The 14,878-nt window shown below is 39.8% G+C and overlaps 3 protein-coding genes across 4 annotated transcripts; 2 read left to right on the top strand and 1 right to left on the bottom strand.

Annotated features, from left to right (window-relative positions):
• The first annotated feature begins 901 nt into the window (after positions 1-901).
• On the top strand, positions 902-2,641 carry tomt (transmembrane O-methyltransferase). Its single transcript, XM_085478799.1, has 4 exons — positions 902-1,167; positions 1,272-1,468; positions 1,635-1,757; positions 1,912-2,641. The coding sequence occupies exons 1-4, from the start codon at positions 906-908 to the stop codon at positions 2,107-2,109; spliced, it is 780 nt and encodes a 259-aa protein (XP_085334925.1). The 5' UTR covers positions 902-905; the 3' UTR covers positions 2,110-2,641.
• Positions 2,642-2,815: 174 nt separating this feature from the next.
• Positions 2,816-5,124, bottom strand: anapc15 (anaphase promoting complex subunit 15). Its single transcript, XM_085479382.1, has 5 exons — positions 5,004-5,124; positions 4,655-4,776; positions 4,025-4,084; positions 3,780-3,920; positions 2,816-3,606 (listed from the first exon to the last, which is right to left on the bottom strand). Exons 2-5 carry the CDS (start codon positions 4,772-4,774, stop codon positions 3,559-3,561), a joined length of 369 nt encoding a protein of 122 aa, XP_085335508.1. The 5' UTR covers positions 4,775-4,776; positions 5,004-5,124; the 3' UTR covers positions 2,816-3,558.
• Positions 5,125-7,510: 2,386 nt separating this feature from the next.
• Positions 7,511-10,868, top strand: folr (folate receptor). 2 transcript variants are annotated; one of them, XM_085478802.1, is made up of 5 exons: positions 7,511-7,669; positions 9,485-9,615; positions 9,748-9,936; positions 10,210-10,345; positions 10,543-10,868. In XM_085478802.1, exons 2-5 carry the CDS (start codon positions 9,487-9,489, stop codon positions 10,806-10,808), a joined length of 720 nt encoding a protein of 239 aa, XP_085334928.1. In that variant the 5' UTR covers positions 7,511-7,669; positions 9,485-9,486; the 3' UTR covers positions 10,809-10,868. The 2 variants fall into 2 exon arrangements, with proteins under 2 accessions (XP_085334928.1, XP_085334927.1); XM_085478801.1 differs by lacking the exon at positions 7,511-7,669 and having other exon boundaries at positions 9,466-9,615.
• Positions 10,869-14,878: the final 4,010 nt, after the last annotated feature.

Below are 14,878 nucleotides of genomic sequence, written 5' to 3' on the forward strand. Positions count from 1 at the left end.
TAATCCAGTGCAGTATTACCTTCTGTTGTTGTTTTACGTGCCAGTACATCATAGTTTAAGCACATAGTGCATAAACAGAATAAGTAAGTGGTTTTGTAGTTTGGAGAGTGATACCACTGCCCCTGAATTATGATTCTTTATTTTTATGAGAACATCAGTTGATGTTTATTTAAAAAAGACAAGTGCCTTCCTCAATGAACCTGAGCTAAGAAAAAATGCAATAATATAAATTCCCTTGTGCCAATCATGGAATTTCTAAATTTTAAAGGAACGCACGCCCAGTGTTGTCTAAGACACCGATCAATGTTAAATTGAAGTTGAGTAGTAATATTTTCTCTGTTTATGCTGTTGACCATGAAATCAAAATGATTCAGTGCTTTTATAAGGTGTTGCAGGTGCATAAATTCTGTGGGAATCAGAAAGAGAGCAACAAGTATACTTCAGGTATTAAAGGACTTGCCAGTTCACAAAAACACCAATTTAATGATCCCCTATGGCAAACACCAGGCCGAAGATAGATACTTCCAGCAGAATTTGACTCAAGCAGGCGCAGCCATCAGCCGCGACCGAGTGGTGGGTGAGGTTAAAGAAGAGAGAGAAAAGAGGAGCACACAGAGACAAGACACAAACTATGGGAGAGAGCAGACATAATTTAATGACATGCTGTAAACGCGTGTGTGTGTGTGTGTGTGTGTGTGTGTGTGTGTGTGTGTGTAGACTATTTGTTCCCAAAGGTCTCCTCTTTTAGGTTTTCCAGAGCCAGTCAATCAAAACATCTTTCAAAAACCCTTGTAGTCAGTGTTTACTTATACTTCTTGTGATAAATAATACAGGGCTCACTTTGTTAAAATATATCTGACAAATAACCGACCTGTGCATGTGTGTTTCTGTCTGTAGATGCTAGGATGGTGTCTCCTGCTATTGCTCTGGCCTTCCTTCCACTCCTGCTGACGCTGATTATCAGGTACCGTTACTTCTTTGTGCTGTTCTATCGGGCAGTCCTCATCAGGATATGGAAGGACTGCGTTACTGGTCTGAGCCGAGAGGAGCGTGCCTTTCAGTACGTCCTCACTCATGCCACCCCCGGAGACCCTGACAGTATCCTGGACACCTTTGATGTCTGGTGCAGCAAGGTGGAGTTCATCAGCAACATTGGACCTAAAAAAGGTACAGAGTTTGAACACAGCAAACGTAATCTTTGTTTGTTTGTTTTAAAAAGTAAAAAGCACCTTTAGGTGTGTATTTGCGTGTATGGTTTCCTTGATTTTTAGGAAAGATCCTGGACCGGCTGCTGATGGAGCACAGCCCTCTGACAGTGCTGGAGCTGGGTGCCCACTGTGGATACAGCACTGTGCGGATTGCCCGTTCTCTGCCTCTGGGCGCCAGGCTCTACAGCATCGAGATGGACCAGAGAAATGCCGCTATCGCTGAGAAAGTCATCCGCCTGGCAGGGTTTGATGATGACACGGTGAGTTAGAGAAGCATCTAAACAATTTAAAAAATGTTCTTTGTTCAGTACACTTCATGTGCAGCAGGCCGTCTGAAAGACCAGATACATTTGGGGCTTTATTACTCTAATTTTACTAAACAATGAGAGTTTCATACTTTTGATAATCATGCTGTGCTTTCCTCAGGTGGAGCTGATTGTCAATCCATCTGATGAAGTGATCCCTCAGCTGCGCTCTGACTACAATTTAGAAAGACTGGATTTTGTCTTCATGGACCACTGGAAGAAATGTTACCTCCCTGACCTGCAAGTAATGAGAATAAATTACTAGACAGGATATTTGTATATATTATATTATATTATATTATATTATATTATATTATATTATATATTTGACTTAAAGGTTTGCGCTTTCCTACTGTTACCCACCCAGCTGCCTCACTCGCTGTCCCTGTGTGTTACAGATGCTCGAGGGCTCTGGTCTACTGGGAAAAGGATCTATTATCCTGGCAGACAACGTGCTGTTTCCTGGTGCTCCAAAGTTCCTTAGATATATTCGCAAGAGTGGCCTGTATGAATGGAAGATCCACCGGGCCATGCTAGAGTATAGCAAGGGCATCAGGGATGGGATGGCTGAGCTGGTGTACCAGGGAATCAAGTAGATCATGACATCATGGCAGGATTTCATATTGTTACTCAAACACACACTTCAGAAACAGAAATGTCCAAATTCTTACTTCATCTAAAGGGGTATCGTTTCAATTTCTAGTCTGTGTAACAATACAGCTCAACCTGTGAAGAAATACCTTGCAAAATAACTCACTAGTGCATACTGGGTAAAGAAGGAGCTTCAAGGTTTACTGCAGATCCCGTTTGACCAAGTGCCCCACCGATTTCACAAGAGATAATTTACTGCAACATTTACCCACAAAAACAAAACAAAGCTAAATTAAATCTTAAAACAAAAGGCTGACACTTTCTATATAGAGAAATATAAACAATCCCCAGTTTAGGTATCTCATATGCTCCAATCACCTTTTATTCTACTGGGACTTTGTTGTGACTTCTCAGCATCTCATGTCTTTTCTTTTGTTTAAAAGACTCAAATAAACAATTTTTTTAAGGCTTCTTTTTTCTTACTCCCAAATTTGAGACTCACAAAATTTAATCTAAATGCAAATTAAACCTAAATTAAAATAAAATTTTTATTAAAGTACATGTTAATATTAATCACCTGTCTTCCTTCAGCTGAACTGCAAGCATTAATTCTTAAAATCTTCCCTGCAGTTAAAGTCTAATTATATAAACCTTGGCCATCCCACCACCAAAATTCACCAAACTTTTTATTGAACTACAAGTGACGCGTCACATCTTGTTAGATTTTATTAATAAATTCAAATACACAAAAACAGAAACATGGTTCAGTTAAAATAATTTACAACTTCAGCAGAAGTAGGGAATGCCATGGTTAAATATTCTACAACATAACCATGACAGAACTCTGTGTCTCATATTTAAATATTTGTTAGCAGCTTTTGCTTCTGACATAGTTCAAAATATAAAAAGTGTCTGATCAGAATACATGTCCTGGGGTTTTATGAATGCTCTGCTGAAGGTATTTCTGTAACATACAAAACACTGCTGGGAAACAGAACAGGACTATATGGTGAAGCAACTGGATGACTCTTGCATAGGTCAATAAGTTATTTTGCTGACTTGACGTTATGGTCATGCTTAGTCTGCTGGTTGCAGACGCTGCTCTGCATAACTGTAGATAGCAAAAGTTCAAGGTTTACATAACGGATCAGTGGGCCTGCTGCTACCACTGCGTGAAGGTTTTCCCGACTTGATACAAAAACAACACTACTTAAGAGCACCACACAATTGGAGCCACTTTGATTGGTTTAAAGTATTTTCCACAGTCACACAATTGTAATTAAATTGAAGTTAGAAAAAATGCACTGATTTCTCAAAGTATCTTATGGTGATTCTTCAGCATTGTTCTTTCACTAATTTCACACATAAAAACATGTCAGAGACTGAAGAGCAGCAGTTGTATTTTAAGCATGGAGTGGAAACCCAGGGCCAGCCTGATGAAAACCAGTATTGTCTTAAATCATCCACTGGTCTTGGTCTTGGTCTGGTCCTTCCATATCCACCTGACAGAAAGAAACCGAGCTAGATTAGAGGCAGTTTTGGTAATGGAAAGAAACTGAATTAAATTTAGATACATGTATTTTTACCAAGTCTTAACATTAAAAAACCTCATGACCGTAGGGTTTGTGATACTGTCGCCTGGAAAAAAAATTATTCAAATCATAAAGAAAAGCACCTCATTTATCTCGCCATCATCAGGTGACTCGTTGTAGTCGTTCATCTCATCCATGTCCTGCATGTCCTCTTCATCTTCTGAGTCTTCCTCGCTGTCTTCTTCATCTTCGTCATCTTCTTCTTCCTCCTCTTCGTAGCCTGCCTGCACCCAGTAAATGCAGACAGCATGAATGGAGGGGAACAAAGTATGTAACCAGTCTGTTTCACACTGTGTCTATTTTGTGTTTAAAAATCTTTTTCCGTTACCTCAAAAATTGGTTTTCCAATGGGCATCAGATTGTTGTCTTTCTCAGCAATGCTCTGCAGCTACGGTAGAGACAGTTTGCACATATTAAAGTGTATGAAGTCTCATAATACGATCAATAGACTGATCATGCATGGCCAGAGATGTTGCAGCTGTGGAGCTTGACTGATCTGAGGTTTCAGAAAGGACAATACTGTCCAAGTTATGCTAAGTACTGAACAATCTTTCACACCGTACTGTGTAAAGTATTGTTTTAACTTTGTAACATTTAATTTTGACTAAACATTGCACTTTGAGTGCCTTAGTTTTACTCTTTTTTTATATATAGTGTTTACACTTTCTGTTTTTCACATTTATAGCTCAAGTTAGAACGATTTCCTCCTGGGATTAAGATGTATTTATAAGTTTATTTATTATTTTGATTCTGATAAAGGAAAAAATAATAGAGCCACCAGTAATTATAGCAGACTACAGGACTTCTATATGACTTTTAGCCTTTCGCAAATACTCAAACTAATAAATTATAAACTAACACGCGCAGAGTATATAAACTCATCGTAAGTGAAATGGAAGCAAAAAAATTGCATAAAGATGGAAAATACAAGTCTATAATTGCTCTGGGGCGCCTTTACCCAGGTCTGGTGCTGCTGCTCTTGCTGGTGCAGCTCGGTCTCATCCACACACGGTCGGTCCAGATTAAACCACAGAGACTCCGTTATCCGGGGCAGCAACGACGGAAACAGCGTGGACATTTCTGTCACACAACAGAAATGAATCCCATAAAACAGAAAGAAAACTGAAGCCGGAGTTTGCGTTAAGACAACAAACGACAGAGGAACAGCTAATACGTCATTAACGGTCGATTTAAAAGTCCTCCAGTTTAAGACTCACAGACTCTAAAATCTAACACTCCCCTGATATTGTGGATTGAAAATGATGTGATATAATCAAACAATAAAATAACTTCGTGCTTAACCTTACCCGAAATCCACAGTCTGAGTCCCTGTCAGTGGCTCGACAAAAATTCAAAACAAATTTTACCGGAAACTGCTGGTGTTCACCCATAAAGAGTCCTCCTTTCTCCAGCGGCTCTCCATAAAGGTTCCCTTTTCGGAGCATGAGCCACGTCTGTGGCACGAGAGGTTCTAAATAAAGTAGAAACACTAATGAGCTTTAACTAAAATGTGTCACAGCGATATTAATGTGTGTGAATGGGTGGATGACAGGTTGTGTAAAGCGCTTTGGGGTCCTTAGGGACTAGAAAAGCGCTGTACAAATACAGGCCATTTACCATGTTTTTATTTTAATGATCGGTATATGCAATAAAACATGTTATTTGTCTTTATTTAATTTAATTTTATGACATGGTGTTGACAAGCTGAAGAAGAACTGGGATGTCATCATCATCATCAACAACAGGTTAAACTGGAAGACCAACACAGAAGCTGCATATAAAAAGAGGATAAAGAGATCCCTCAGCCTATACAGTAAAATGATGGAGACTTTCAGTCACTCAGGAACTGGTCACACCCAGTGCCCTCCAATAGTAACTGTTGGTGACACCAGCAAACTAGATTAGAAAAGAACAGATTAGAAAGATTTGCTCTTTGAATGCCTGCAAACTGGACACATTTGAAGCTGCGGTGGAGAGAAGGTCACTGAACAAGCTGTAATCCATCATGGCGTATACCTCTGCACCACTTAGTGCACTTCAGCCTGAACTTTTTTAGTCAAGTGCTCTTGTCCTTTCTTTAAGTAGACTTCAGGAATAGTTCACCAGGCTTCTTGAAAGACATTCAAAGCTCCTCTCAGCATGTTGGCTCCCTTTTGCATAGCCTCCACCATGCTTTACAGATAGTTTCAGACACTCACTGTTTTACCTCTCCTGACCTCTTGTGTACAAATGGTGATTTAAACTAAAAATTTCAAATTTGAATTCATCACTCCATCAGACCTGTTTCCACTGGTTTTCAGTCCGGTGCTTGTGCAATTTGTCTTTTCTCCCTGTTGCTTTTCTTTAAGAATGGTTTCTCGACAGCCACCCTTCCACTAAGACCATTTCTGATGAAACTTTGATGAACAGTAGATGGATCAATTGAACCATCTCTCAAGTCCTGTCTCAGACTTTTTGCACACCAAGCTGAGATATGCCACGTTTTCAGCAAATAGCTCAAAGATGAATTATCTTCCTTGTGCAAAAATATTACTTTGTCCCAGTCAAATAGATTCGACTGAATAAATGGGAATAAATAATGCATTTTTGTGGCATGTTGCTGGTAACAAAGTGACTGAAAAAAAGTAGTGAGTAAAATGAGAGGTGAGTAAAGACTTTTGCACAGTACTGTATCTGTCTGGAAGAGTAGCATCTGCCATATATTATTAGTAGTAGTAGTAGTAGCAGTAGTATTGTGTATTATGTGATTAGTGTATATCAGCTTTAAGCAACCCATAACACAAACACTCTTTCAAACTATAGGAAGCTGCTGAGATAACAGAATTTTTGTCGTAGTTCACGGCTGGTTTCTGTAAATGCTGCTGAAGTTGAACATTCTTATCAGTAGGTTCAGAGCGTTAACCTCAAGTATAAGCACATTCATGCACATGCAAAGAAATTACCCTCTTGAGGGTGTATGTAAAGTTTCTTTTTTCTTTGTCATGGTGAGAGCACTAAAAGTACTTACTTACCATCCTTTTGATCTTCTTATTGTCATCCCAGGTCACGCTGCCCTGTCACAACAGGGTGGTGGTGAGCAGGTTAAACCTTGAGATAAGACTGATATTCTCCTTGAGATAAGACTGATATTCTTCATGGCCAGATGTTATAAAACTGGAAAATCACATGCTCACAGGAACTGCTGACTGGTAACAAATTAAAGAAAAATCCGACATCAAGAGTGTTAAAGTAGCTTATAGATAGCCTGGCACTGGTTCTACAGTTATCTGACCAGATGCAATATCACTCTTCTATGAGATAGTCCCGCCCTTGGTGTTTATGATGGCAGTGGAGAGGAATGTCTTACATGGTGGTCCAAAATCTCCCATAGATGTTGACTGAGTGCATGTGATTGTGAAAGCCATAAAATATAACTGACTTCATTTTCATAATTATGAGAGTAGTTTAGTGACCTCTTGTACCTTGCAGACGCAGGCATAATCACCTGAAGAATACTAGTCCAATCAGGCCAGAAGTATTTCATCATAGGATAATGGAGATAACTGAGAACATGGTAATTATAGTCATTCAAAGTGACCCACCACTCTGAAGGGACCAGGGGACCCAGACCTGGATACCCGTATCATTGGAGGTGGGGGTGTCTTTGAATTTGTCACATCTTAAACACACACACACACACACACACACACACACACACACACACACACACACACACACACACACACACACACACACACTTCATATGGTCTTTGGACTTTGAAAACTAATTAGTCAAAAGCACAGCAAGTTTTCACATTCATTCGCTCACACTCTACCCACACAGTCAGACGCGTGCACACACACAAACACGCAGTCAGGCACAAATCTGTGTTTGGAAATTCTTGTTTGGTCTTGAGAAGTGTGTTAAAGGGCATCTGCAGATACAGCTTTGTAGGATCATCCCTTCAAGAAGGAGTCATCACCAAATCCAAAGGTAAAGGGAATTTGTTCATTATTACTTTGTCTCTAAATGAATTTTCACCACAGCTGCATCTACTTTGTATTTCTAAACTATACGATAATACACAGCTACTTCTATTTACATGCATATGGATTACTTTATCTATATATGATGATTAGAGCTTTACAAAATCGTTGACAAGTTTATCTTTCATGTTTTTTAATGTTTGGCTTTTAAACGCAAAAATGTGTGGAGACACATTTGCTCTCTGACAGAGTTCACTTTATAGCTTACATTGTGTCCTTTTGCATTTTTATGCTGCATTCAGGAGCCACACTTTATTTGTTGCGGTATTGTGGGTAAAGCTTTCTCATGTCTTATATTTAGTATTTAAAAGAACCCAAAAGTCAGATTAGCAGAGAGAAAAATCACACGTGGGACAGAGTAAGTAAAAGAAAGTAAGTAAAATTTTATTTATATAGCACCTTTCTGGATAAAAAGTTCACAAAGTGCAGGTAAACGGATTCCACAAAAAGAAGTGAACACAAAGCGTGGATCGTGTCCACGTGTGTGCCGTCGGTGCTGAAAACCGACATCTGAAAGATTATGAAGCTGGACGTTTCATTACTCTCTGGCCACAATTCACTGAACCAGCTGCAAAAGAAGATCAAAACTATGCTTCACGTTTGATAAACATCGTCATGAATTCCCTCTTACTTTTGCTCTTTTGCTTCCACCACGATAAAATCAAACTTCCTGCACAGCTCTTTCTCAGTGTACTCAAGAGCCCAGTTTACCATGAAATATCTCTGTTTTCTGCATTATTCGCTTGCTTATTATGCACCAGTCTACCGTTGTGTTCAGTGCTGTCAGCCGCTTTTTGTTTGTTTTGGTTTTTGGATTTTTGGGTTTGTTTTTTTAAAAATGACCACCGACAAGAAAACCTAATTTCTGCTGTTCAATAAAGAAATTTACCTGATGCTGAACAAAGCAAAGCAAAGTTACAGAGGTTTTATTAGAGAGCGTTTTGCAATTCGGCATAATTTTAAGAAGTTTAATGTTCATCTGCTGATTCATGGTTTTCTTCTCTTTTGCCTACTGCAGAATATTTTTAAAGGTTATCTGCTATAAAAAGCCAGGCCAAGAAAATCTCCTTCATGTTTTTCTAAGTTTTATCCCCACTTACACAGAGGCATCTCCTGTGATGCTTACACCTCTGGTAAAGTCTCACAAGTTTCAGCTTTGTTTTTATACATAGATATAAAAATATGGATATGTACTGATAAATGATGACAATTATGATATTTCTCACTGTCTGAGTCAAAATTGAATCGAATTGAATGGAATCGGGGATCTAATCGAATCGGGACTTTGTGAATCGGAATCAAAATGGATACCCAGCCCTTATTAAGTCATCACCACATCAATCAGCTTTGCTTAGTTGTTCTTCCTTGTAAATTTTTTGTCCAGTTTGGAGTTCTATAGCTTTGGAGAATTCAGGTTGTCTTCTTACAAAAAAAGCAAAAACAAGGACTGTCCGGATTACCATAAACTCTAAACTTTGTCACTAGGTCTGTTACTGAAAGAGATCTACACCAGGGCTGTTAAATACTGTAAATACTGTTAAAATATTAAATTAGTACCTATGACCAAACAATCCAGACACCTGCCTGCTGATGGTAGAAAATTAACTAAGGTCAGTAAAATGCTGTTCGTCAGACTCGGGTTAGAGGTCACAGGGAGTTGGCTGCTATCCCATACTATTTCCTTCTTCCCATTATTGGCCTCTTTATAAGCAGTATTAAGATTTTTCCCACAACCTGCTGTTGATGCTTCCCTCCCCTACAGTCATGTGGTCCGTCCTGGCCTTGCTGCTTGCCCTCTCTGGTGGAGCCATGTCTCTGGACAAACTGAACATGTGTATGGATGCAAAACATCACAAAACAGAGCCTGGCCCTGAGGGACAACTGTACCAGCAGGTGATAATTGCAAACATAGCACTGTCGCTAACGTTTCCCTTCTTGTCTTGATTTAAACCCCAAGGAGCTTGGTGGAAAAAACATTTTTTTTAGTTCTAAATCCATAAAGTGATTCTGGTTTCCTTTTTCCAGTGCTCTCCATGGCGAGATAATGCATGCTGCACAGCCAACACCTCTGCAGAAGCCCATGACGATGCCTCCTATCTCTACAACTTCAACTGGAATCACTGTGGCATTATGAGCAAGGAGTGCAAAAAACATTTCATCCAGGACACTTGTTTTTATGAGTGCTCACCACACTTGGGACCCTGGATACAACCAGTGAGTATTCTCATCCACGTGTGCATTTGAGTGTCTAATGTTTGTCTATATTTTTGTCACTAGATGGCAGCACAGGAAGTTGAAAGGACAGAAATGGTCTGTTGTTCAAACTGAGGAAACAGAATATATATATATATATATATATATATATATATATATATATATATATATATATATATATACATACACGCAGTAGTTAGAACTATGAGGGAAAGGGGCTTATTTAGTTCATTACTGATTATACTAATCAGCCAATGGTGTGCATTTGTGTAGGTGGATCAGAGCTGGCGTAAGGAGCGCATCTTAGATGTGCCTTTATGTAAGGAGGACTGTGAAACCTGGTGGGAAGACTGCAAGAATGATTTCACCTGCAAAACTAACTGGCACAAGGGATGGGACTGGAGCTCAGGTGGGGCCCACACTTGGAAAAGCAAAGCAGACATGCATGTTTGCGCTTGCATTTCTCTTATAAACCACAGCAAGCATATTCCCAGTTTTGCAAAAACATTTTCACACAGAGATTTTTTGTTGTTGTTGCTTTTACATTTACATCTATGCAGAAACAACACTATTAAAATTTATCAAATGCATTCAATTCTGTCACAGGTATCAACAAATGTCCTGAAGGTAGCAAGTGCAGTAAGTGGACTGATGTTTTTCCCACACCCAAATCCATGTGTGAAGAAATCTGGTCCAACTCTTACATCTATACCACATACACCAAAACCTCTGGGAAATGCATGCAGCTCTGGTTCACCGGCACAAACCCCAACAAGAAGGTTGCTGAGTACTACCTCAACAATGGGCAGCAACAGCAAAGCTCTGCTCTGCCAACACTGCTCTTCCTGGCTGTCACATCTCTCTCTCTGTAATGATTCATTAAAATTAATATTTCTGACCATTGCTGTATCACCTTGAATTAAAACAGATTTCTTAAACCTTTCTGTCAGTCCCTGAGCCACTTCATATACAGTAAGACTTGGCTGGCATTCTAGTAAAATTCATCAACTAGAAAATGTCAGGTATTGATGATGCAAAAAATATTCTGATAACAAAAGTTACCTGCTTGGGAATATACTAGGTAATTAGTTTAAACAGCAGCATAATCACCATCAGAAGTCCAAATCAGTTAATAATGCTCAATACATAAAACTTGTTTCATCTACTCTCATTACTGTGGGGAGCAGCTGGCAGTTCTCTTTTTTTGTCTTCCTCTTCAGGATAAAAAAAAGAGAAAACAGACATAAAGAACAAGATTATAATTTCATCAGCCAACACAGCAATTTTGTGTCCAGACAAGTGCTGTACAATCAAAGATCTGTGTGGACAGGGGAAATAAAACAAAAATAAACTTGTGCTCCTGGAGAAGCCATGAAGAGACACATGCCACATTCTGTATTACTGCACAGCTCTGGAATGATATTTCTCTTAAGTGCAGTCTATGGATCAGCTTAATAACCCCTTCACAACCTCAATGACCAGGAGGGAAACTGTAAAACTGACCCTGGGAAAATGTTTCTCCGTGCTGGGCCCCAGTGATCGCACCATCACATGATCAGTCCGGGGCCAGCCAGTGGTTAGTGGGCTCTGCTGCTCGGTAATTATGGGGTTCCAGTCCCCTGAGTGTGTGTGTTTGTGGCAGAGAGAGAAAGACAGAGAAAAAGAGTGAGCGCCTAACTCCCTCCATGTGTACACGTGTTTGATGTGTGCCTATCAATGCCGCATGTGAATGTGCTCCATCAGGTCTCTGATAAAGGCTTTTGATTGGTTAAAATGTAACCACGGATGCCTTTGGAGGCTTAAGGATCAAACTGAGATGCATATTTTATGTACCCTGTACTTAATCAAGACTTCATATAAGTACTTGAAAAAACTATAACTATAACTTGTTGTGTTTAACGTACTGATAACAACACCCTTCCTCGTGATACCACTGTTAATTTAGCATATCGAGTTTAGTCTGTGTATCTCACCCTAGTCTTTCCTGTTTCTTCTGACAGCATAAACAACACCCAAAGAACTTCTATAAGAGTTTGAATTACAGAAGACGGTTTGCCAAATTTTTGCCAAATTATGTTGGTTCTTTATGGTAAACAAAGTACACTCAGTGCCCGCTCAATCACAACTGCTTTAAAGACACATTCCTGAGAGATTTTGGTACATATTACCATGACATCATCATGCAGATGCTGCAGATTTGTGCCACCACATCCCACACCCTAACAGTACTTTATTGGATTTAGATCTGGTGACAGTGGAGGGACTCTGAGTACAGTGAACTCTTTGTCATGCTATACAAATCAGTTTAAGATGACTTGAGTTTTGTGACATGGAGCATTGTCCAGCTGGAAGCAGTCATCAGAAGATGGATACACCATGGTCATAAAGGGGCATGGCATTGTCAGCAACAATAGTCAGGAAGGGTGTGGTGTTTAAATTGTGCTCAGTTGGTACTAAGGATGCCAAAGTGTGCCAAGGAACTATCCCCCACACCACTAAGTTATCAAAAGCACCCTGAACCATTGATGTCAGGCAGGATGGTACCAAGGGCTGGTCAGACCAATAGTACCACTCAGAGGGAATCTGTAACTGAGGGGTACCGCTGAGGGGACCCTGGGGAGTTGGCCCATTGGTTCTTTTCCAGGAGAGGTGGACATTGATAGAGGAGAGCAGGCATGTGGTGAAATGAGGTGAGAACTCTAAAACAGTTTTACAGTAGAAGTTGACCAGCAGAAAGGAAACAGTTTCGTTCTGCACATGTGAAGACCACTTATTTAGCCAGAATCAGACTTTTATTAATCCCTGAGAAAATTATGCATACATATGTAGCCAGGAGGAACTAGAAATGTGGCGAAAGAGCACTAACACACTGAGAGGGTAAGTTAACAAAGGTGTTGCAAAACAACCTGATGAGGAGGCTGATAATCTGGTGGAGGCTGGGAGCAGAAACAGCTACGTTTAAACAGTGACTGATGAGACTGATAAACACCAAACAACCCAGTGTTTGACCAAGACAGATGGATCCATGCTTTCATGATGTTTAGACCAGATTCTGATCCATCCCATGATCTAAATGTTTTTCCAAACTTCTTTTGTCCAATTTTGCTGACACTGTGTGAAGCCTCAGATGCAGCCTCAGTCTGGCCACTCTCCTTTGACCTCTGACATTCACTCAGAGACCTGCCGTTGGCTGGATATTTCCTGTTTTACAGACCATGCTTTGCAAACCTTAGAGACATTTATGTGGGGAAAACATTTTCTTAAATGTTCAGATTAGCTGGCACCAACAATCATGCCACATTCAAAGTCATTTAAATCACCTTGTTTCCTCATTCTGATGTTCAGCTTGAACTCCACTTGATCATGCCTATATGCCTAAACACACTGAGTTTCTGTCACATGATGGCTTATTAGATCATTTTGTTCACAACCTGCGGAACAGGTGTACATAAAGTGACTGCAGGTGAGTATAAAGACAGTATAAAGACAATCAGTCCACTAAGAAATAATTTAAAAAGCCATTCTTGAAATATTAATGGAGTTTTTGCATTTCATCATGTTAAAAATGATACCAATTGCAACATTCCCCTGACACCAGCAACCATTAGCTACTCTACGCAACTAAACTGGGCTAATTAATGCCTACAAAGCAGCAGAGTTACAGTCAGTGGTAGACAAAATGTTTTACAGATAATAAAGGAGATACATTTCTCTAAATGTCAGCAAATTCTGCATGTGAATATCAAAGAGTAAACAGAGAAACTAAAGCTAAAAGTGTGGCATCAGTGAATTACAATAACAAATGACGCTAACATTGTGGAGTACTAAGAAATAGCCAGTAATTTGGCCTCCACAGGCTTAAAATCTCAAGAATCAAGTGTCTATGAAGTTGTCTTTCCTGTGTTGCCCAGCAATGGCCATTACTGGTGTGCTGTGTGCTGTAACAACTGCAGCAGACAATTGTGGTTAGCCAAAAAGACAAGAATGAGTTATTTACGCTACATTTTGCTGACAGTGTAGTTTTAAACTCATGAGACATCTTGCAATATGCTTTTATGATCGCCGCATGCAGACACATTGTTAAGCCACACACTTTTACAGTTTCACATTCATCTCACACACACAGTGTGATGCCATAACCAGAAATAGCACTGGGATGGCTGCTGTCCCCGTGGCTATTAATACTCAGCTTTTCTGAGGTCATTGGCAACACACGTTGCTCTGCCCAACTCTCACTCTCTCTCGCTCGCTTTATGCCCATATTCTTGCTTGTTCCATAACATCCTTCAAGAGTCAGACTTGATTCTGGGCAGGGGGAAAAGGCTAAATCAGAGTAACGAGCAAATATTTCAAAATGCTGGGTTACTCCTGTGGTTTGTGAGACTGGCCCTTAGGTGGGCAGTTACACCTTGTGGGAGTGCATGTGAATGTGTGTGGTCTGGAAAAGAAAAGGATTGCATAACTGGATTTAAGCTTGGGCTGAGAAATGACTGCAGCTGGGCCTCCTCAGTGGCTGTAGGTCACACTGATATTCAAAGAGGAAAGCCCTCTGGCATTAGTCAAGGCTTTGACTATGCAGGCTAAGTGACTGGGACACAAGAGTAGGAGTGTGTCTTTCAGTTACTGAAAGCTTTTTAATAACTTGAATGAAAAACTACTACTCATCACTTTGGAAAAAAACATCTAAACCACATTTTAAATGTTAGTAATCTCATAGGAAAAACTTATCCAAGTACAACAGCCAATACTGTACCCAAAGTGTTTAGTAGTTATGGTACTTACCTCAAAGGTCTACAAAGCACTTTAAGATTGCAGATTGTTAAGGTGCCGATCATTTGAGCCATAATATACTGTATTAATGCATTATATACTGTTTATTGATGTGTATAAAACCAATATCTTAAGCTTTGTAGTGGAGTAAAGCCAAATATTTCTCTTGAAG

Source organism: Copadichromis virginalis, linkage group LG14, assembly GCF_057382275.1.
Source record: "Copadichromis virginalis isolate Kocher_CV1m ecotype Utaka linkage group LG14, C_Virginalis_male_GT1.1, whole genome shotgun sequence".
Taxonomy (NCBI): domain Eukaryota; kingdom Metazoa; phylum Chordata; class Actinopteri; order Cichliformes; family Cichlidae; genus Copadichromis; species Copadichromis virginalis.